Below are 23,518 nucleotides of genomic sequence, written 5' to 3' on the forward strand. Positions count from 1 at the left end.
ATATACCATCATCAACAATATTTTGTGTTATTATTTGATTAAATTTATCTTGTTTGAAGGAAAGAGAATATATCTTTATCCCTAACTTCTAGCAAAATGCTTGGTATGAAGCAGACCCCTGACAAAAGAGTGTAAATAAAGAATTACTAAAATTGCCCAATAAAAACTGCATTGTTAGCAATTTGATTACAAATTCAAGGAAGCATTTTTTCAGTAGATTGGAATAGCTTATTCTACTTACATTGCATAAGGCACCATAGCGAAGAATAGATAATAAAGAATGTACATGACTTTCACTAGTGAAATATAATCTGGTACGGACATGGCGTTCAGGAGACAAAACACCTCTGGAATACCTAAAGTTAGAAGCAAACAGTGTCAAAACAACCATACAGCCTAACTTTAGTAAGTACTGAAATTATTTTATTAAATAGCATTCAATCTTACTAGAAGTAAAAGACCAAAGTTAATACGTAACTCTTCCAATCACAAGTGAGTAATTGTCTTAGTATATCTTGCTCTAACATAAGTTAATAAGAAATAACGAGGAGTCTGAATTAGTCAAAGATGAGTCATTTTTAGTAGTTACTGTAAATAGGTCATTTTAGCTCCTCTAAAAGCAATGGAAAAAGTCATAATCCTAAAGAAGCTCACAGACATTTGTATTACTGAATGGGGTTCACACTGATAATCTCCTGTAATGACAATAAATAACCCCTTTTACTGTTCTGCTCAATTTCCCACAAAATTTGGAGCCAAAAAAGAACGTTGGTTGGAAGCTAACTATTAAGTATATCTATGTAATCCTTAGTTCGACAGCAAGGGACACACTCCTGATTTCTTCATAGGAACATTAAAAAGTAATTTACATTTGACACGTGAAAAATGGATGCACAGTAATACAAATCCCAGTACAATGTCTTACACAGGATGAAGTTTATTTACGGTGTCATCATCTTGTGTCCTCTGAAGATCTGAACGAATTTTTCTGACTAGAGGAGTGCAGTAGCCTTTGGCAATCTCCAGTTTTTCAGCTTTAGTTATACCATACTCCTGAACAGAAAATAGATGACATTAGAAAAAAGGTATAAAGAAAAAGAGTTCTAGCAAGTGCAGAATTGAATTATTCTTGTGAGAAACAAATACTTTTATTAGACCTTTTTTCAAGATTATACATTCCTAGTTTATATTACTGCTACTTCATGTATACTATTCCCCAAACTCTTAAGCATAACTGAAAGGAGTTTTTTGGTAGAAATGAAAAAAGCAAGTAACTTTGTAGAGGAAAGGATGAGTGGATGAATATAATTCTTATGAATAGTTTAACTCAATATGACCCTAAAAGAAAGACTGGAAAATGTTGGAATTGAAAATCATTAGGGGTAATTTATTTTTAGTCATAAACAAGGTATGAGTAAACAGGGATTCTCATACATTGTTCATCTCCAATAAAACTGGTAAGTTTCCTGGAGCTACAAATATTATCTTGAGTGCATGTAAAGACATATATGTAGAAAAATGAAAGAAATTTTTAACAATAAAGGTCTCCAAATATAAGAAATTGGTTAAATCAATTAGTATTATATCACACCATTCAGCATTAGAAATAATAAATATATATATATACACATACACATATAATAGGTTTACATATATGTAAAGCTATTGATGCTAAGTGAAATGAAAAAAAAATCAGGTTGTAGAGTAGTATAATGTTCCTGATTCTGTTTTTTGCAAAGAATACATTTGTTACATATATGCATTTATGAGAAAAATCATATCTGCACAACTAAGGGAAATGGTCTTCAAAGATTTTCCATAACATTGCAATGCTTTTCTCTAGTTGGTAATGTCCAAGTGACTTTTTTGCTATTGTTACATTTTCTGATTCACAACAAAGATATATTCTTTTATAATAAATCTTTCCTACAATACAATGACATATTTTATTCATCTGTTATTATCAACTAAGACCAATAATTGTGAGATATCCTTGTTCTCATACATAATTATAAAATCTTTCTGCCATAAAAGAATTGATTAAAACATCAGATGATGATATTTAAAAACTTATGTGGTGATACATAATGACAGTGTCACTGGACTTATACAACAAGTGATATTATAAAAAAAATAAATTATCTTCCAAGTTCAATAAATGTGTGCCTTTAAGAGAATTTTACCACCAAATTTAGTATCTAGATGTTTTTATTTACTGCACTGAACCCATGATTATTTTAAAACATCATTTTTAAATCAAGGGTTCTGATTGGTTAAAAAGTAAAAAGTTGATTCTATCATAGCACAAATACCTATCAAAATTAAAATTAGTTTAGCTATTAAAATAACTAAAAGTAATATCCCCTGTTTGTCTCTCCCCACACATTTCTATAGCAGAGGTAGTAGATGCATAGTAAGTACCCAATAAGTATTTAAATTGATTTATTCTATCCTGTTTTCAGTTATCTTGTTTGTTAATTTACTATTTTTCTTTAGGAGTGTCAACTTTTAAATTTTGAAGTCCTAAAATCAAAGCATTAGAAAATCAAATGATGGTCTTATATGATTTAATATCTATTAAATATATCCATAAGATGATAAATATATTTAGTAATTTAATACAACAAATGAAAAGCTTAAATATGTAAGCTCACAAAGTTATGGGTTTTACAGGGACATGAAAACCAATTATCTTTTTTTCACCCATTGGTACACATTTTAAAAGTATTTAGTATAAAAAAATTAATTCTTAGGAATTAATTACCTGAGGGATAACAATATCTGCTAATGCCTTTGAAAGTCTATATAATTCCATTGTATTTTCTAATTTCAGGGAACCGTTATGCTGGACATCATATTTTATACAGTCATATATATCAGGGATTTTACTTATGTCATATCTTCCATTTTTGGTTTTAAAGTCTTTTTCCAGCTTGGACCATCTGCGTAGCATAAGTTCTAATGTCTCACTGTGATAAAGTTGGATATCTAAAACAATATAACATCATTAGTACATTAAACTAAAAAGTGAGATTAAGAATATATATTAAAAATTGATAGTTAGAAACGTCTTTAAAATATGAAAGTTGAAATTCTTAAGCTAGGAAATGTTACTATAGGCATATTTTGTAGACTTGACTAAAGTGACAACTACATAGGTGAGGAATTAGATTTCCCTATGTTATATACTTTAATAATATAAGAAAAAGAACAATAATTTATAATAAATCTCTTTTAAGTAGATACATTTCTATTCTTTATTTTGAGTCCAGATCATCTTGTCTACTCCTTATTAATGCAGTTATTTCCTGCTTAACTATATGGCATTACTATATAACTAAATGCTTTCTTATCTTTTTTCTTGCTACCATGGATAAAATGCTATAACTTAGCTATTGTTCATTTGTTGGATACATATTAACGCATACCATCACATTATACAGTATGAGAAGTTTAATGTCTTAAGATCAGTGTATCTTATTTTAAAACATTTATAGCAATTAGAAATTCTTATTTGTTTTATACTCGAAGAAAAACATAATAGCTACCTGATGATTTGGGATCTTCCATTCGATGTCTGATTTGAGAAGTCAAACTTTGTATCAAAGAATAAACTTTGTCACAGGTCTTCACAGGATTTTTAATTAAATGCATTGATTTGATAAGAGAAATGCTTCCAGAGGGAGTAAGCTACAAACAAGTAGAGTACATATTTTATAATGAGGTTATGTTCAATTGTCCAAGAGAACAATATACAAAATTGTATATGAGATGTGACAATTTGCTGACTCAATGTGTGTATGGTTCTAAACACTTGACATATATTTATATATGACAATCCTATTATTGTCGTCATTTTTTCCCAGATGAGGTACTTAATAGAGGTTAAGCAACTTTCCCAAGATGAAGTCAATAGTGAATGAAGGAGTGGGACAAAGCAGCTGGTCGTCTACCTAAGTGCTGGTGCTCTTAACTACCATACTATTTATTATCATATGCTGAAGTTAGGTAGTATGACTCAATCTAACCTATAAGGTAAGTAACAATTCTATCAAAGAATTATACCTCTGCTTTAAGGTATCTGATAGGTAATAAGATAGTATGAAATGATGGAAAGAAAACTTATAGGCCAGTCATTCAGAGTGAATCTGTCATTGAAGACAGTTTTTCCACTGAAGACATCAGTTGATCCTGAATATTGTAGATAGCAGAAAAGTTCAGTAACTCTTTAAGAGTCTTGTTAGGTTAAGGGGACAAAGTGAAGTTCAGAATTAGAGATATACCTAAAAGTATATAGTTTCAGAAAGATTGAAAGTAAAAGATAAAAAAGATATACTATGTAAAACCAATAAAAAGAAAATAAAAAAACAACTGTGGTGGCTATATTAATCGCAAAGTAAACTTGGGGGCAAAAAAAAACCGCTGAAACACAGTGGGAAATTTTAACACACAACCGTAAAGAAGAGAAAACAGGCCAAAAAATCAGGAAGAATCTTTGTTTTTACTAAAATGTCAGTTAAAAAAAAAGAAAGGTACAGTTTTAAATAAAATAGGCACAAGGTCCGCCAGCCATCTTAGGACTATGGTGATTGATCACGGGTGCTCTGGTGATGGGAGAACTACGGGAACTACACCTGAGGGGAGACTCAATTACTGTAGAAAAATGAACAACAATGTAAGAAAATAAATTCAATAAAAATAATAAAGAAAAGGGCCTCCGCTGGTGGCGCAGAGGTTGAACGCTGGACTGTGAGGCTGCCCGCAGCCTCTGCACCACGGGTTTGATCCCCGGCTGCTGGCGAGGGTCCCACACGGCGCGACAGACGTCTCCTGTCTCACCCGATGCTCCCCTCAGCAGTGTATTTGGTCGGTCTGCCTGTTCTGTTCCCCGCTCTGGCTCTGGTGAATTCTTTATCCTCCCGCACTTCTGACTGTACCCAGTGCTTGTATAAATAAATAAATATTTTAAAAATATATATAATAATAAAGAAAAATAAGTAGGTTTAGAAATTTTAAAAATATACTTCCAAATAACCTATGATCAAGAAGAAATCACAAAAGAAACGAGAGAATTTACTAACTTGCATAAATATCAAAATATATAGTCAAACTACTACATAAAGGGAAATTTTTAGTTTATAGTGCATATTTTAGAAAAGATTCAACATCTATTTAATTTTGGGTGAGGTGAGCATTTATCTAATGATATTAGTGTTCAAGAACTAGAAAAAGAGCAAAACAAACTACAAAAGTAGAAGGAATAAAATATTAACCATTAAAAATTAATCAAATGCAAAACAAGTTCATAATTCACAGAACCGGTAATTCTGAAAGATAGTTTATTAACAAATAATAAACCTGATCAACCATGGTGAAACAGATCAAGAGGTAAAAAAAGACAGTAAGATGATACAAACATGAAAAATCTCCATAGATCCTGCAGACATTACAAAGAACTTAAAGAGGATATTATAAACAAACATCTAAAAGAACATAAATTTACTGACAAAAGACTTGATAACTGAAAACTATTAAATTTCTCTGAAACCCATAATTACAAGCTTCCCTGCAAAGAAAATGCCCCTAGCATCTACCATAGGATTTCTTAACCAAACACTTAACTTTACCAAACATTTAATAAAACATAATTGTACAAACTATTCCACCAAAATAGGGCACCGTAAAAATTTTATGAGACAATTGCACTGCTGATATTATCAGCTGAAAAAACCTAAACAAGAATAAAAAAGTAAAAGTCAATCTCATTTATGAATATATTAAACAGAAGTGGCATGCAAAACTCCTAATCAAAAATACTAGGAAATTCAAACCAGTGACATGTTCTTTAAAAATTGAGTTTATTCTAGGAACCGAGTTAATTTCACATCCTCCAAAATAATAAGCTGTAATGGAGGAAATGAAAATATGATAAATTTCAATAACTTTGCATGATAAAAACACCTAGCAAAAGAGAAATGGAATTCCTTTATTTTGAAAGGGTAGCTATAAAAAAAATCTACGAAAAATTCACTTAATGGACAAATATTGAAATCTTTCTTTTTAAGAATGTGGATGAGAAAAAAAAAGACACTTTAATATTTTGAAGGTGCTAGCTAAACGAGACAAGAAAAAGAATAAAAAATATAAGGATTAGAAAGGGAGGAAAAAGACCCATGTGTAGTATAAACCCTAAGGACAGGTTTTTTTGTTTTGTATTCCAAGTACCTAACATAAGCTTTGATGCTGAGGCATCAACTTCAAAGAGGGCTAGCTGGAAAAAACACACTGCCAGTCACTAACTATTAATAGATAAAGAGCCAGGATGGCTTCCTCCACTTATACTCCTTTGTTTTACAGAACCTGGTTGATTTGGATGACTGGCACATTTGGAGGAGACTTGAGAGCTCCCTCTCCTTTTATTCTCTCTTCCCACACTTCAAATTCTTGCTCTTAGGTTTTAAATTCACTAATAAAGAGTGAAAGAGCACCTGAAAACCCCTGGGCTCCCTCTGTGGGCCAAATAAAAGCAGGACTCCAAGCCCATGTGCTGGCTTACATACACACTCTTTTCCCCTAGTCTCCACTTCAACCTTGACCACATTAAGTGAACCCAGGTGTGCTATGTAATTTCCTGGTCTTGTATACAATAAGCCTTTATTATTTCAAAGTTTCCTGATGGTTATTAAAGGGCATCTTGCAATCATGAAAAGAACCTTATGGCAGGTTCACTGATAAAACTGGTTACTGATAGGTTAGAACAGGCCTAAAACACTGGGTATTCTTCTAAATTAAAAAAAAAAAACCCTACAGATAAATTATTAAATTAATAAGTGAGTTCAATAAGGCTCATTCATATAAAGTCAATATTAACAAATAAATTATATTTCTACACAGCAGCAAAAATTAGAGAACAAAATTTTTAGAGGTGCCATTTACAATTACATAAAATTTCTTTAAATGATGCAAATTTTCACAAACTAAGGATTTAATGCAAACTTAATCAATATCCCAATTGAATTTTTGTCCAGTTTATTTTAAAAATTATTTGCAAATGCAAGAAGAGTGGAGGAAAGCTTGCATAAGAGAATCATGTGGGATTTGGGGAACTATTTCAATGGTACAAGGATCAATAAAAGAAACAGCAGACACATATGATAAAAGACCATAGTACAAATAGTGGGGAAAAGACACTTCTTGTGCTAAGAAACAAAGATATACATATATTTGGAGGAAAAACATCAACTTTGACACTCTTGTAACACACAAGAGTCAGTTTCAGTTGGATTGCATTAAATGTGAAGGTCAAGAAAGGTCACATAAGAATAGCTTATGATCTCTGGTTAGAAAAGGATATTATAAACAATATATTAAAATGTAATCATAAAGGGAAAAAATGAACAAATATACCTTGGAATTCATGAAAAATAAGAATTTCTGCTTATCCAGAAATATCCATAAGGCTCAGAGTATGTAGTAGTATTTAGAACACATAAAACAAGAACACTCAATAAGAAAAAAAAGATAAACACATGCAATTTGCAGTAACATGGAAAGAGCTGGAAGGGATCATGCTCAGCGAAATAAGCCAGAAAGAAAAAGAAAAATACCAGATGGTCTCACTCATAGCAGGAATCTAGAAAACTTAAATAAGGGACCAGGAAAAAGAATAACTATAAGAAAGAAAATATCAACAAACAACTATGAACCAGAGACACTCTATGGGGAGTGGGGAGCGGGGAAAGGAGGGCTTGGGGTCAAAATAAGGGGGTTGTAATTGTAAGGGGAATATAAAAATAAAATTTAAATAATAAAAAAAAAAAAAAGAAAGAAAAACACATACAACTCAGAAAAAAAGGACCAAGCACTTAAAGAGAAAGCCACATGATAGCATTCTGGCTAAATTGACAACAAATATTAAGACCATAATGAGATACTACATCTACTTTCAGAATGGACAAAATTGAACAGTCTGAGAATACCAAGAATGGATACTACGTAAGACAATGATAATTCTCGGGTATTTCCATGACTTTGGAAATGGAAAACAGCCTGAAATTCTCTATTGAAATTGAAACAGATGTATACTGGATGTCACTACAATTCCACTCCTTGAGTATACGGAAGAGAAATGTATGCTTATATGCAGTACAAGTCAGACAAGTATTCACAGCAGTATTTATTAATCTAATAGAATATAATTGTTACAACTAGAGAGCATATATTAATTAAAGTATATTCATAAAAAAGACCATGGGTTAACAACTACGGTTTGCAGACCAAATGTGACCTGTGGCATAGTCCATGAGCTAAGGATGGTTTTTATATTTTTAAACATAGTTTAAAAAAAAGGCAGCAGAGACCATATGTAAACTACCAAGCTTAAAATACTTACCATCTGGTCATTTATAAAAAAATTTGCCAGTCCCTAACATAAAATACCACATAAAAAGTGATTATTTATTTACTATAGAAATTCTCAAAAACTTGGATGAATTTCATAAATGGTGAGAAATTAGTCAAAACTGAGACTACAGTACTTAGAAATGCATACTGAGCCAAGTTAAATATCCTGGACATGATAAGATTATAAAAAGTCAGGATAGTAGTTATTTCTAGGCAACAGGGAAAGGTTTGCAATTGGAAAGGGGCACATAGGGGCTAGAGTTTTTCCAATATTCTACATCTGTCTGGACAGTGATTATGTAACTATTTGCTTTATAACACAATAAGCTCTTAATTTATGCTTTATACACATATTTAGCGCAACATTTTACAATGTAAAAGACTACTAGGACCCACCTTTTCATAATCCTCAGCAGTAAAGTCTCTGTCTTTCTGAAGTATTTCATGAAGTCTTGCTTTTACGCGTTGCTGACAACTGCTTAAAGAGTCACTATCACTGTCCAAAAGGCCGTTCATATTTGCACTCTTAACCATCTGAACAAGAATGGGAGTAAGCTCTCCTTCTAGAGCTAACAGCCCCTAAATATATTAAATAAAACCAACATAGATTTAAAATTAGTATGTAAAATAAAAAATACCATAATAATAATTTTGTTATATGCTGAATTTCATAAAGTATAAGCTAATTACTTATAATAAACTTTATAATAATACAGCTTACCATTGTCATTTCAGGACTTTATTTGGAAGTTTAAAATTTGTAATTTTTTAAACTGCCTTAGTAAAAATCTTTCAAATGCACTAATAGATAGAAATTCTAGAAATTCTAAGAAACATTTAACTATACCTTTGCAAAAGCAGCTGCAGTCATCTGGACTCGTCCCTCATCAGAGGCATATATTTTGAGGTCATGACGGTAGGTACTATGTAATCTAAGTAAACCACAACCAGGAAATCCTGCATAATCTCCTGAAAATAAATCCTCAAATCACTTAAGCTATATTTTTATCTCACTGTATTTCTATAAATATTTAAAGAAAGAAACAAAGATATGAAAATATGCAGCATGAATTTAACCGAATAAAAGAAACTTCAAAATTTACCTTGACCTCCAGGATACATACACCTGAAAGCTCTTCCAAGTTCTTCAGCTTGAACCCTACCAGCAGGGGTTAGTTCTCCTCCCCATTTTAGAACCAAAAGTAAGGAAGGTTCTTCTCTTCTGCTGTCTAAGATACATATAGATAAACAAACATCAAATTTGTTTCTTTTAAACAAACATGTTTCAAGATTAAATACTTCTCTTCTGAAGTACAATGTGACCCATATGAAAATTTGTTTCTGCAAGCTGTTGCTTCTGTCAGGAATCTCTTGTTTTACCTGTTAAAACTTTTTAACTCATCAAAAAATTCAAAATCTCTTTAATACTTTAGGAGAAGGCTCTCTCTCACTTTTCTGAAAGGAATTATTGCTTCTCCCTCTCTGCTCTCACTTTTCTAAAAGGATGGATTGCTTCTCCTTCCCTGCTCTCACAGTGTCTTGCTGAGTGTATTTCAATTATTTGTGTAACATGTGCCAGGTTAAGAACTCCAGGATGCTGACAGATCCAGATCTTATATTGATGAAGAGCCTCTAGCAGTGCTGTCACATAAAAGGTAATGTTGAAGTAAAGAAGACAGATACATTTTCATGATAAGGAATCAGTGATTTCATAATTGTTAGGAATAAATGAGATCACAGAGTCTAATATTTATTATAATTTAAATTAATGGATGAGATTGTGTAGTATCAGTCAAAAGCAAATCTTTAAATTCAGAGTTTTGAAATCTGTCTCAAACCAAAGTATTTTCTCAGACAAAGGGAAGGTAAGTAAGTGAACGGATTTCTATACTTAATTTTGACTTGCCCTTTTATCACATTCTAAGATCTGTGTTGGATTTCAGAAACAAAGGTAATTTAAAAATAAGCAATATAAGCACTAATGAACTTAATGATAAGTCATTAAAAGTGATAGAAAAATCATCCTTTCCCCCTGGGGCTAGTCAGTAGTTGTATATACTTTACCATAAAGGCAATATTAATTTAGGGACAATTGATTGTTCTATTATAGTTATTTATAGAATATTTTGATCATAAACATTAAGATACAAGAAATTAATCTGTATTGTTACCAGTCACAGAGTGGCATGAGAACATGGCAGACTTTAAAGTCTACAAAGACCAATAATAATCAAACTTGCACTTGCACGGAAGCCAATCATTATTTCTATTTTTACTAAATAATACCACTGTAAATATCCCTACAAATCATTCTTTCTCTGGATTTCTGATATCTTCCTTGCTACAGACTCTTATAAACAGAATTAAGGTCAAAGCATATGAACATTTTTTGAAGTTTCTGATATATATTACCAAATTATATTTTTAAAGAGTTGTATCAGTTTATACTCCTATCAGTAGACTGAAACTCTATCCCACTGAATGCTCATTAACATTTTTAATTATCTGTTTGAAAAAAAGAGTAAAATAAGAAGACACTTTGCCAGTATGATAGGCAAGAGTAATTATTGCTACTATTGTCATTATTATTTTATTGGGCACCTGCATTTCTCATGAAATGGTTTCTGTCACCTCTGTCCATTTTTCTTCTGAAAGGTAAATGAATTTATGTACTTCTGTGCTGACTACTCTTAGAAAATTAATCTTGTTTAAAAAGCTCATTCTGGGGCCTCCCCGGTGGCGCAGCAGTTGAGCGCTGGGTTGCAAAGCTGCCCGCAGCCTCTGCAGCACAGGTTCGATCCTGGCTGCCGGTGAGGGTCCCACATGGCACGCAGACCTCTCCTGCCGCCCGCTGGCAGCAGTGTACTTCGTCATTCTGCCTGCTCTTCTCCCCGCTCTGATCCTGGTGAATTCTCTCACCCTCCCGCGCTTCTGACTCTACCCAGTGCTTGTATAAATAAATAAATAAATCTTTAAAAAAAATAAAAATAAAATAAAAAGCTCATTCTGGTTTATTGGGTGGAGGAAACTATATATCCCAGAAACACATTGATAACGTCTTCCAAATGGTGTTTTCTTACATTCTGAGTTTTCCATCCACCAAAAAAAGAAAAAGGTCACATTAAGTAGTGTTTAACTATAGACAAGTAAGCTTTCTGAAACAACCCAAGTAAAAGGAAAATGCCTAAGCAATTTTTAATATAATAAAAGTCTATTCCTATATTTCACTTAAAGGATAAAGTTAGATAAAACACTTTATTTTTCCTTTATTCAGCAGGCCAGTCCCTAAAATATTAGACAGAAAAAGATCCAAAGGTAATCAACAATGAGCAATAAGTTTCTATACATAACTGAAACATAAACACCATTAATAATGGCATACCTTCCTCTTCACTGGATGTTTTAGGACATCCATGAGGGAGATAAGTTAATTGAACTTTACGATTTATTCCAGAAAAATGGCCATACCTGAAAAATAAAATGGCAAAAAAATAAAATACCATTCACTACGTATTCCATGTCATCTTCTAAAGAAAACCTAAAACCCATCTTAGGGAAAAACTAGATCTTAAGATTGATGTCTCTCTCCTTCAATTTGTAACTACCTTGCAAATTCTTCAAAATATTCTAGAAGAAAACCTGTGCCATCTAAATATATTACGAAAATAGAAAAAAATTCTTTACAAAAGTTTGATCATTTTGAAGAGACAGTAAGGTATTGAACGGTATTGAAACACATGTCTATGTTTTCGCAAAATATAAAGGAAATAAGATTGTAAATATTCAAATATGCAAAGCTTAGAATAAGAACACTTGTGGTAACAATTTCACTTCATTAAAAGAATTCAATACTGCTTTTTATTTAAACAGAACTGAATCTGTGGTCAAGTTAGCAATGTGGACTTTATTCTAAATAGGAAGTGCTGGGCAGAGAATCTAATTTTGAACTTCTCATTAAAAGTAAAAGTAAAAGTAAGACAGCACTCTTTAATACAACAATCTATTTATTTTCTCACTGCAGCTCCAGATCAAACCATGAAGGAAATTAACACAGAAAGTCACACATAAAAGAAGAGCACTATTAAGTCAAGGGGTTTAAAAAGACACTCACATCTCTAACACGGTTTTGAGCTGTTCAAGTTTTGACTTGTTTTCTTCAATTTCGGAATCATTATTTTGTCCCAGTTCCATCAGCAGTTGTCGTGCAATATCTAGCACCTCCTATAAAATAAATTAATAAAGAATTGAATCTTTATGCTACTCGCCATTAGCAATTTAAAACTCAACAAGAAATCAATTGCACTTGCCTGTAATTGTTTTGGCTTCTTGAGTTTCAATTTTCCAGATTTATATCCATCACACTTTTCAAAAAGATCGAAAAAATCTTATAAAAAAAGACAGAACAAAAATAACTGTAAGTTATTTGCAGTAATTAATATTATTATCCTATGCTTACACGAATCAACTATAATGATAAAAATGGAAATAGAACAAATAATACAAAATAGAACTTGGAGATGTATAAATTTAAAATATTATATTCACTATACCATATTGCTCTTCTCCTTACATTAAAACAATTAGGAAATTTTCCAAACCATGTCAAATGAAGTTACTAGATGATTTTTTACAAGTATTCTCATGATGGAAACGGAACATACAATTTATAATACAAAATGAAATATGTCCTGAAATCACTACACACACATTAAGAAATTATTTGTTCAACACTTATTTAATAGCGTACGTTTTCAAATTTTATCATCTCCAAATCCAACACTAAAAAGAACACAAAACCTTTCATTCTATTAAATTTCTTCTAGAAGACTGAGAAGTAAATAACTCTCAGAAAGTAATATAAGACAATAATACACCAAGATTAAATAGAAAAACTTTATAGCAATAAGTGAAAGTGAGATCAGACTGATGATCAAGTATCAATATTACCATAATTATTTTCAGATACTGATATATACAATCATTTAAGTGGGTTTTGTTTGCAACCAGTGGTGTAAATATTAATGACCAAGAAACGGTATATAGTTTTTTTTTTTAAGATTTATTTCTTTATATAAGAACTAGAGTACAGGTCAGAGGAGCACGGGAGGGTGAGAGAATTCATCAGAGACAGAGTGGGGAGCAGAACAGGCAGATGGACCAAAGACTGCTGAGGGTAGCAACGGGCGAGGCAGGAGAGGTCTGCTGCACCATGCAAGTTTCTCCCTGGCCAGCAGGGAATTGAACCTGCACTGCAGAGGCTGTGGACAACTTCACAGTGTGGCGCCCAACCGGCTGCACCACCGGGGAGGCCCAAAGATTTATTTATTCATGTATACCACAAGCGGGGTACAGGCCAGATGTGTGGGAGAGTGAGAGGATTCACCAGAGACAGAGCAGGGAACAGAACAGGCAGATCTACTGAAATAAACTGCTGAGGAGAGCAGCGGTGGAGACAGGAGAGGTCTGCCACGCCTTGGGATTCTCACCAGCCTTCCAGGATCAAACCTGTGCTGCAGAGGCTGGGGACAGCTTGACAGTGCTGCATTCAACCTCCTGCGCCACCAGGGGAGGCCCCGATGTATAGTTTTTCTGTGTGATGTAGTATTCAAAATAGCTTATCATTTATCAGAAATATTAAATTATCTCCTGGTTATAAAATTATTCCTCCTAAAACATACTTTTGATGCCTCACTTCCATTTTCATTTTCTGTTTTGGTGTTCGATCTCCATGACGTATGACAGCAATGACACATCTAAGTTCCATCCTAAAATTAAAAAAAAAAAAAAAAAAAAGATTCTCAATTTCTAACAAAAATTTTTGTTTTATAATTCATACTAATAACTATTAGAGACAACTTCCATTTCAACATCTTTCCTATGAAGAACAGTATTAACAACAACCAGTCTTAAATTTACAAATCAAATCCTAAAAGAAATTCATTTAGAAGCTAGAGGAAGAGTGATATTAAGTTGTGTAATATCTGCTACCTCTATAGATTTCTAACTATGCTAACTCTGGGATAAAAGTAAAATGGACAGCAATCCAGAACTTTATTAACTATCTCCTATACAGCATAAGCCACTACAGACTGAGATTTCATTAAATCAAAATAAAATAAAGCTTTTCTTAATAGCAATAGTACTTATTCTGCCCATTACGAAAAAACTAGTATTACAAACTCAACTTACTGGAAGATGCAACTATCTTAGGAAGAATGCTTAGTTTAAGAGAAATAATTTAGTTTGTCAAACTGAGGCATAAAACAAAATTTGCCTAAGTAACAGGTAAGTAATAGGAAATAACTTTCTCTAGCAGATTATTATAAAGATGCTTTGATCTAATTAATTTACTTCAAAATATAACTATATAATTTTTTTAAATGCTAAGAGCACCAGAACTGTATGATCATTCACTATATGAACCTATAAGTAACATGCCTATTGGCCCTTCCTTCTTTTTTATAGTTTAATATAATTTAACAAGCATTTTTCAGGACATTCTTCATAACAATACAAAGATTTATCCAAAGAAAATGAAAACACAAACTTGAAAAAAATATGCGACTCATATGTTCACTGTAGCATTTTACAATAGCAAAAATATTGAAATAACCTAAGAGTTCATAGGTCAATGAAGGGATTCAAAAAATGTGGCACATATGTACAATTGTATGTTATTCAGACATATAAAAAGAATGAAATTTTACAATTTGTGACAACATGGATAGAACTTATGGGCATTAGGCTAAGTGAAATAAATCAGAGAATGACAAAAACCATATGAACTTTATATATGGAATTTTAAAACAAAACAAAAAACAAAACTACCAAGTTCATAGACTCAGAGAACATACTGATGGTTGCCAGGAGTGGGAGGTACAAGGTAGACAAAATGGGTAAAAAGTATCAAAAGGTATAATGTCCAATTATAAAATGAAGTCTTGAGGATGCAATATGCAGCATGGTAACTATAGTTAATAATAATATATACTGCGTATTTGAAAGCTGGTAAGAGAGTAGATCTTAAAATCTTCATCACACACACAAAAAAAATTCCTAACTATGTTAACTAGACTTATTAAAATCATTTCACAAAATACAGAAATATTATATCAATGTTATATAACTGAAACAAATACAACATAGATGTCAATTATACCTCAATCAAAAAAAGAAAAAGAAATGTAATCTTTAGTGCAATGAACAGAATGACAAGGAAAACTCAAAGTTTCTAACTGAAGATACTCAAACTTACATAGTTCCAGATGTAGTTGGTACAATTGGGATATCTTCAGCTTCTAAGGGTATTGACCAGGGGATATGAAATTGTGGAGCAAGCTCTCGCATTACAATATTGCTGAGACAAAAAGAAATGAAAAATAAAAAATCAGTTCATCTTAAGACAAAACTAGGCATTTAATGACAAATGATAAAAACACAGAAGTTAAAGTCAAACTATTTAATGATCATGTGACTATATTACTTAAAATTGGACTCAAAGAATCAATTATGCTTAAGAAAAATTATTTCAACAGTTCTAAATTACTATATTAAAATACACTAATGGGATTTCGTGATTTTGGAATTATTTACTTATTTGTTTTAAAAAACAAAAGCCAGGCCTCCCCAGTGGCACAGCGGGTTGGGCGCAGCGGGTTGAGTGCAGCGCTGTGAGGCTGTCCGCAACCTCCGTGGTGCTGGTTCGATTCCCAGTTGGCCAGGGAGATTCCCGCATGGCCTGGCAGACCTCTCCTGTCACGCCCACTGCTCCCCTCCGCAGTGTATTTGGGTCCTTCTGCTGTTCTGCTCCCTGCTCTGTCTCTGGTGGATTCTCTCACCCTCCCCTGCCTCTGGCCTGTACCCCAGTGCTTGTATAAATAAATAAATCTTTAAAAAAATTTATTAAAAAAAGCCACAGTAGATGCAAATAAATCAATATAATTTGGCACTTCTTTTTTATAATTGCATCATTTCTATTTACATACATTCTAAAATTCCAGATTGTCTTTACGTTCTTACTATCTGTAAGGTCACTAACCATTTCTTACCAGCTACCTCAATACCTATTTATAAATACATGTTCTTTTTTAACAAACCTCTATCATACATGTGTTACTAAAGAATGAATCATGACAACATGTTTAAGTAATTATATTTTTGTTTTGTTTAAATTTATCTTTTATGCTAAAATTTAGTAAACTGCTACAAATTTCAAGAATAAGTTCACAAATTTTTTGAAATATATTATAAAAGCTGATAATAATATACATTTTAAAGTATTTCTTATGTCTTTGCCATATATTCTTTGAACTGCATTAAAAAAGTTCATCTTCAGAGTCTTATAAATTAAGTTACATGAAAATAGGACAAATAATATAAAATGGTATTTCTATAAATATCTTTTTTGCATTCACTTGATAACCTCATGAGATTAATTTTAAGTAACATACCCTTGAAGAAAGTAGCATTATTCAAAAAAATTTTGAATTTTGAATATATCTATTTTACTCTGATTATTTGTCTCAGAGTTGTTAATTTTGTGCTATTAAGAGAATGAAACACTGGGCCTCCCTGGTGGCGCAAGGGGTTAAGATGCAACCTGTGAAGCTATCTGCAGCCACTGCAGCACGAGTTCGATTCCAGGCCAGGGAGTTACCCACATGGTGCAGCAGACCTGTCCTGACTTGCCCTGCTGCTCCCCTCAGCAGTGTATTTCAGTAGATCTGCCTGTTCTGTTCCCCACTGTCTCTGGTAAATCCTCTCACTGACCCCCCCCCCGACACACCTCTGGCCTGTACTCAAGTTCTTGTATGCATAAATAAATAAATCTTTAAAAAAATAACAATAATAATAATAGCAAAAACCTGAGGAACATGGTAATCTAGTAAATTAGCTATTTTGATCAATAATCAACATTATTTCTAAATCTATAAAGTTAAAATAACTTTAACCCTTTATGTATTGTGGTTATAAATTAGTCTTTGATAACCAAAGTAAAACTCAGGATTTGGCATGGTCTTTGGGGATGTCATTTTATGAACACCAATTTTTACTCTAGAGAGCTCACAAAACCTTAATATAAAAAATGATGTTTGCAAGTATTTTTTCTTTTGGTAACAAAATAAGAGGAAAAAATACAAAGAAAAAAATTCTTACCCAAGTATTTTTGCACAATCATCATAATACTTCATGGAATTTTTCACAAAACTGAAGCCATTGACATCACAGACATAGGACTGTCCATTGGCTCGTAATAAATCAAAGCCACAAACTGTTTGCTATTTAAAATAAGTGATAAACTTTAAAGTCCCATTTGAATTAAGATTCAGTTTCCAGTTTTAATAGAACACATCAAATTTGTATAAAAGTATATCAGTTCACTTCATAGTAAGTAAAAAATGTGAGATATTATCTGTAATATGAGTAATCTGATGATACATAACACATGCTACTTGGTGATTACAGTTCTTTACCACAAAGTAGATTTAGAGCAATAATCTTATAGGATTAAACTGGCAAAAAAAAACACATGATATAAAGTTCTTCAGTTAACATTTTAATTTGAAAAAGTGTTTTTAAAGGTCTTGAAAGTTTTGTGTTATCAGAAAGTACATCACTTTAATCTAAAAAAAGGGGGAAAAACAGTTTTAAAGACATAACCTAGATAAAATGCCCAATTATCTCTATGAATCTTTTATCCTGACAACTATGTACTTGTGAGCATCTGAAATAAATTTATCTTGGAGATGAAAATGATTGAAAGGTATAAATGTCTTTCTCAGGATACAAGACTTTCTGGTCTTCTACATTTCATAATAAAGTCATCAAATTCACATGAATATGTGATTTTGGAACCTTATTAAAAAATTCAAATGATTTGTATGAAGTTAGTAATATACTTGTCTTTAAGCTACATATCGAAGGCAGGTCTTCAAAAAAGGTAGAATTTATTTTTTAGTAGATGCATGTTGTACTGTTTATTCTTGTAACTTTACTATATTGTAGTACAAAAGCCTAAAAGTATTAATTGAGAGAATTATTCAAATATCAAACAAAAAAGTTTTATGAAATGTATTTACATTATTTTCACCATATATTTGGTTAAAGTATCAATTACCAAGCTAGAAGACTATTCAGGACATTTTTTTAATGAACAACAAAAAAATAACATTTATCAATTCTATGAATAAACAATACTCTTTTTCTTTTTTTTACTTTATATACTTTTTACATCATTTTTCATTTTTGCATAATGTATGCATTGTCATCTTGGTTATAGTCCCCATACAATTCCCATCCCCCTTGTTTTGATCCTACTCCCTCTCCCCACCCCAGTGTGTCTCTGGTTTCTAGTTGCTTGAATAAACAATACCTATAACCTGTTGTTTTTAATAAATTAAACAATACTCCTAATTACTGGTAAACTAAACCGTTTTTAGGTACCTTTTCCCCTGGATTTTTAATAACTGAATAAATTGACAAAAGTGCTCTATTTATAATACAGAAAGAATATTAAGAAACAGAGATCTTCATTTACAAGACATTTTTATTATGGTACTATAAGAACCCTTGAAAAATGTATTATCGGTTCATGTACCACTCTTACATGTATAGCTTACTTCCCCAATTATAAGCCCATATAACACCTCTTTTATTTGAAAAATAAATTTGGAGTTTCTTTTACAATGGTCTATATGACATGTATAACATTAAGGGCTTACCTTAAATGCAAGGCACACTTTCCAAGCAATTAATTTCTCTCGTGCATTGAGAATAACAGGGTATCTTACTTCTTTTCCTTCACTATCTCGTTCCACCTTGCCATCGAGTGCTGGAGATTTTCGAGCTTCAGCATGGGCATAATCTGGGCCCACTGTATAAACCTTTCACAAAGGTTAATGTGTATATATATACTTATATATGCATTATATATTTATATATATATGTTTATATAGAATCAGCAGACAACAAACTCAAAGAAAAAATAACACAGGATACTTCAGTCTCCAAACTACTATATAGCCACAGCTTCCTATTTTATATTCCAAAATTTTCAATACATTGGAAAAAATTCTAATTATATGGCAAACTGGTGAAGTGAAGTTCTATTTTCTACAGAAAACAATTATCCTACCCTTTTGAGGGAACATGAGAATATATGTAGTGTTTCCTCAAATTGTTTTAGTTTAACAAAGGAGAAGTACAAATAACTATCAGAGAATTATAGAAAGAAGTAACTCTAAAAGAAAGATAAAAAGGGGCGGGGGGAACAGCATAAATTTAAAGGCTGAAACGAGAGGGAAAGGTACTCTAAACAAAGATAATAAACACAGACAGGGGTCAGAGGCATAAAATAGCATGGCATCTGTAGAAGAGCAAGTTATTTGGTATATTTTCTGTTCATGTGGTATGGTTTCTATTATAAGAAATAAGGTTCATATGGCAGACTGTAAAATGTCTTGTATGCCAGTCAGCCTCATGAATCTGATTATTTCCTGTGGTCAATGATGAGTCACTAGAGATTTTTAAGAGACGTTTATTTCTGGGTCTACACTTTAGAAAGAACATTCTGGTTAGAGAGAGACTTGGCTGAAGATAAAGAAATTAATATCTTATTTGTTACCAATAGAAATCACACATATTTTATATCACATTAGTTTTATATCTATCATATTACAGTTGTCATAGATCTCAAAACATTGATCAATGCTCAGAAATGTGGAACATATTAAACCACTAGCCACTGTATTTTATTATTTAATAGCCTTTTAAAGAAGTAGACACATTGTAAGTTTTTAAATATTTTGATAATTATACCTCAACAAAATTTGCTTATTTTCTAATCCTATACACACTGTTGTAAGTATTTAAGATCATTATTCTTTAAAAAAAAAAAAATACAAAGGCTTCAGACTACCAAAGGGTGCATATACAAAACAGGTATTTCCTATTCAAAAAGAAAGATATCTAGAAGTTAGCGGTAGCTAATTTAAATGTAATACTTTTTCTGCAACCGCTAGTAAACTCTAAGTACACCATTAAAATATACTTTGCTCAATCCTACCTTAACATCAGTACCATCTGTGGGCATAAACTCTTCATATATATATGAGCCCGTTTTTCGTACATTGCTTTCTGGAGAGTAAACGCTACTTCTACTACCAATCTGGAAACAAAAAGAATGTACATTAAAATAAAAACTAAAATACTCCCCTCAATTTATATAATATAATCTCTTTACCATCTATTTCCATCTCAGGTAGAAATTTTTTAATTCACAAATATTTAACAAAATTTACGAAGTAGTTGACACCACATAATTTTTGCTATAATTGTAACTTATACATAAGTTAAACAGTGTAAAAATAGTTATTTATTTAAATTGAATTTTATGTTTCTAAGAGTCAACAATATCCTTGCATGTTTGTTCATTTTCACTGCTATAGAATTTGCAACTGCATGGGCCTCCCCTGGTGGTGCAGCAGTTGAGCGCTGGGCTGCGAAGCTGCCCTCAGCCTCTGCAGCACTGGCACTATCCCCGGCCTCCGGCAAGGGTCCCACATGGCGAGCAGATCTCTCCTGCTGCGCCCACTGCTCCCCTCAGCAATGTACTTTGTCAGTCTGCCTGTTCTGTTTCCCGCTCTGGTGAATTCTCTCACCCTCCCGTGCTTCTGACTATACACAGTGCTTGTATAAATAAACAAACAAACAAACAAACAAATAAAAGAATTTGCAACTGCAAAATTTCCACTATATAAATATACCATATTTCATTCTCCTATGAAGGTATAAATTTAAGTTGCTTTCTAAATTTTAGTTAGAATAATGTTGCTTCAAATATTCTCACATCCTCATAAACGTATGCAAGTTTTCTAAAGTATACACTAGAAAAGTGGAATTGCTGGTTGATAGACTATGCTCATATCCAATTTACATAATGCCAACATCTTTTATAAATTGTCTTAACAATTTAGAGTGTCTCCAGCAATTTATCAGTTCCCACTGCTCTACATCTTTGTCTATATTTGGTATTGTTATTAGTTTTAGTATTCTCCACTCTAATGGATATAAAACAGTATATAGCATTGTGTTCCTACTTTGCAATTTCCATTTCTATGATTGATTATAAATATATGTGGATTTTAAATCCTGATATATTACTAAATGGCTACACTAATTTGTCTACCTGCTAAAAATGTTTGGGTTTGCTTGTTTTCCAACTACCTCAACCTTTCTGATTTCTGCCCATCCAAAAAGTAATTCAACACCATCATCTTTTAGATTTGATCTGCACTTAAGTTTTTATGGATAAAGTTCTGAATATACTTTCATGTATTTAAAAGTTATTGACATTACTTTTTTCTAAGAACTACCCATTTTTGTGCCATTTATCTAAGACTGCTAATTTTACCTGTATTTTTCTTGTTGACAAATATATAAATAGAAATTAAAACAAAAATAAGTGATTCCCTTGAAATTTTGTAGGTGGGAATTTGCGTAAGCAATATTAAATAGCTGAAAAGATTCTAGTTTTTATAGCAAAGTATTTATTGATTTATATTTAAAGTTTACATACTTTTTAATCAGTTTTATTAAACACTTGATCTCTTTTAGTAAAACTTCACAAGGTATGAATAAGAGTATTCACTACGATAATAAAGGCTCACCTTTCGAAAAAGTCTTTGACTTCCACCACCGGCAGAGGTTGGATAATAAATGTAAACATTGTGATCTTCTGCACTGACTGGTTTTTCTACAAATGGCTTTTGGAAAACTTCCCCATTTACTTCTACATGATCTTCTCCTTCAATCAGATTGCATTCTATCAATCAAATATAACAGACAGAAAAATTACATATTGAATATTATCTACATATATTATTGTTATTTACTTAACTAGAGATTACAAAAAAAAGTAAGCCTGGATGATATACTCTTTTGTTTTTAATTAAAAATGTTAATGCAAGCAATATATATTAGCATTTATAATATATGCAATATGGCATTTTGTTCTTCAAAATCACTTGGATCTGCCATTTCACCCCATCATACCACAGAATTCAATGTTAGGTATGAAATTATGCCAACAAGAAAAGATTGAGAAATAATTCCAGGAAGCTATTAACTTCTGAAAAACATGATCATTCATACCCAAAATTCACAAAACATGAAATTACTTAAGTTAGAAAAGTTACTTATACGCAGAGTAAACAATGAAAGTTAATTTTTTACCCTATAGAAACAAGAAAAGTTCTATGTTATAGACAATAAAAATTATGTGTGATTTTTAGTAAAAACTACTTTAAGATACAAGAAAGTCATCAAAATTCCTCCACATACTGTTATCTAAATATTAAATCTTAAAATAGGTAAAACATTTATCTTGCATTTTTACATTAATTTATACAGAGCATATAAATTGTGTTTAAGATAACCATGAAAATGAAGCAAAAGGTGCTTCAAAATATTAATAGTAATATATCAATATTTCTAGACATTAAAAATTTAACTGTAGCACCCTAACATGAAGTTTCCAATAGTTAATTCAACAGTCATAGATGAATCACTGTAATCAATACAAGTTTTTATTAAGTACGTAATAAGTGATTCTCAGAGATATAACAAATGTAAACCAAAGCAAGATATACAACTCCTAAATTATTAGTCTTTTAGCTCATAGTGTGACATTTTAACTGAATATAATGTTTATTTATTTGGATCATTAGGGGAAAAAAATGAACAGAATACTATGAGTTCTTTAAATTCCCACCACTTGAATAGTTTAAATGGTTTTTAAAGTATGTTGAGTGACAGAGGTAAAATCTGTCACTCTGCTGAAAAATCTTACTCTTACCTTTGGGATTATTTGGATCACGGTTCAAAATTGCGTAGCGGGGAAGTAAAATACCTTCAGCTTGAAGAATACTATATACTTCTCTCCTGAGGAAAAAGGGAATCATCTTTATGATATTATTGCTATCCTTCACAATGACTGTATTATTGTGTTGTTCTTAAAGTACATTACTATTCTACTACTCAAAATACATCGATTCAAGTCTTGATTTTTTTAAGTAAATAAATGTGTCATTTCAATGTATAATGAAAAAATGATTCT

General features: G+C 31.8%; 1 protein-coding gene across 3 annotated transcripts in view; it reads right to left on the reverse strand.

Moving 5' to 3' along the window:
- The window catches only part of PPIP5K2 (diphosphoinositol pentakisphosphate kinase 2), a 68,683-nt gene that overhangs the window by 31,377 nt on the left and 13,788 nt on the right, over window positions 1-23,518 (reverse strand). For all 3 annotated transcript variants that reach the window (XM_037530100.2, XM_037530107.2, XM_037530102.2), the window contains 17 exons: window positions 23,258-23,343; window positions 22,071-22,225; window positions 20,468-20,569; window positions 19,125-19,286; window positions 17,560-17,681; window positions 15,659-15,760; window positions 14,081-14,168; window positions 12,711-12,785; window positions 12,515-12,624; window positions 11,786-11,871; window positions 9,507-9,632; window positions 9,251-9,372; window positions 8,800-8,982; window positions 3,549-3,690; window positions 2,765-2,988; window positions 926-1,053; window positions 242-356 (listed from right to left, as the gene is read on the reverse strand). In XM_037530100.2, the coding sequence (XP_037385997.1) occupies window positions 242-356; window positions 926-1,053; window positions 2,765-2,988; window positions 3,549-3,690; window positions 8,800-8,982; window positions 9,251-9,372; window positions 9,507-9,632; window positions 11,786-11,871; window positions 12,515-12,624; window positions 12,711-12,785; window positions 14,081-14,168; window positions 15,659-15,760; window positions 17,560-17,681; window positions 19,125-19,286; window positions 20,468-20,569; window positions 22,071-22,225; window positions 23,258-23,343 (2,128 nt within the window). The remainder of the gene's footprint in view (window positions 1-241; window positions 357-925; window positions 1,054-2,764; window positions 2,989-3,548; window positions 3,691-8,799; window positions 8,983-9,250; window positions 9,373-9,506; window positions 9,633-11,785; window positions 11,872-12,514; window positions 12,625-12,710; window positions 12,786-14,080; window positions 14,169-15,658; window positions 15,761-17,559; window positions 17,682-19,124; window positions 19,287-20,467; window positions 20,570-22,070; window positions 22,226-23,257; window positions 23,344-23,518) is intronic.

Source organism: Talpa occidentalis, unplaced genomic scaffold (assembly GCF_014898055.3).
Source record: "Talpa occidentalis isolate TD23 unplaced genomic scaffold, MPIMG_talOcc4v2.1 talOcc4.6, whole genome shotgun sequence".
In the NCBI taxonomy this organism is placed as follows: domain Eukaryota; kingdom Metazoa; phylum Chordata; class Mammalia; order Eulipotyphla; family Talpidae; genus Talpa; species Talpa occidentalis.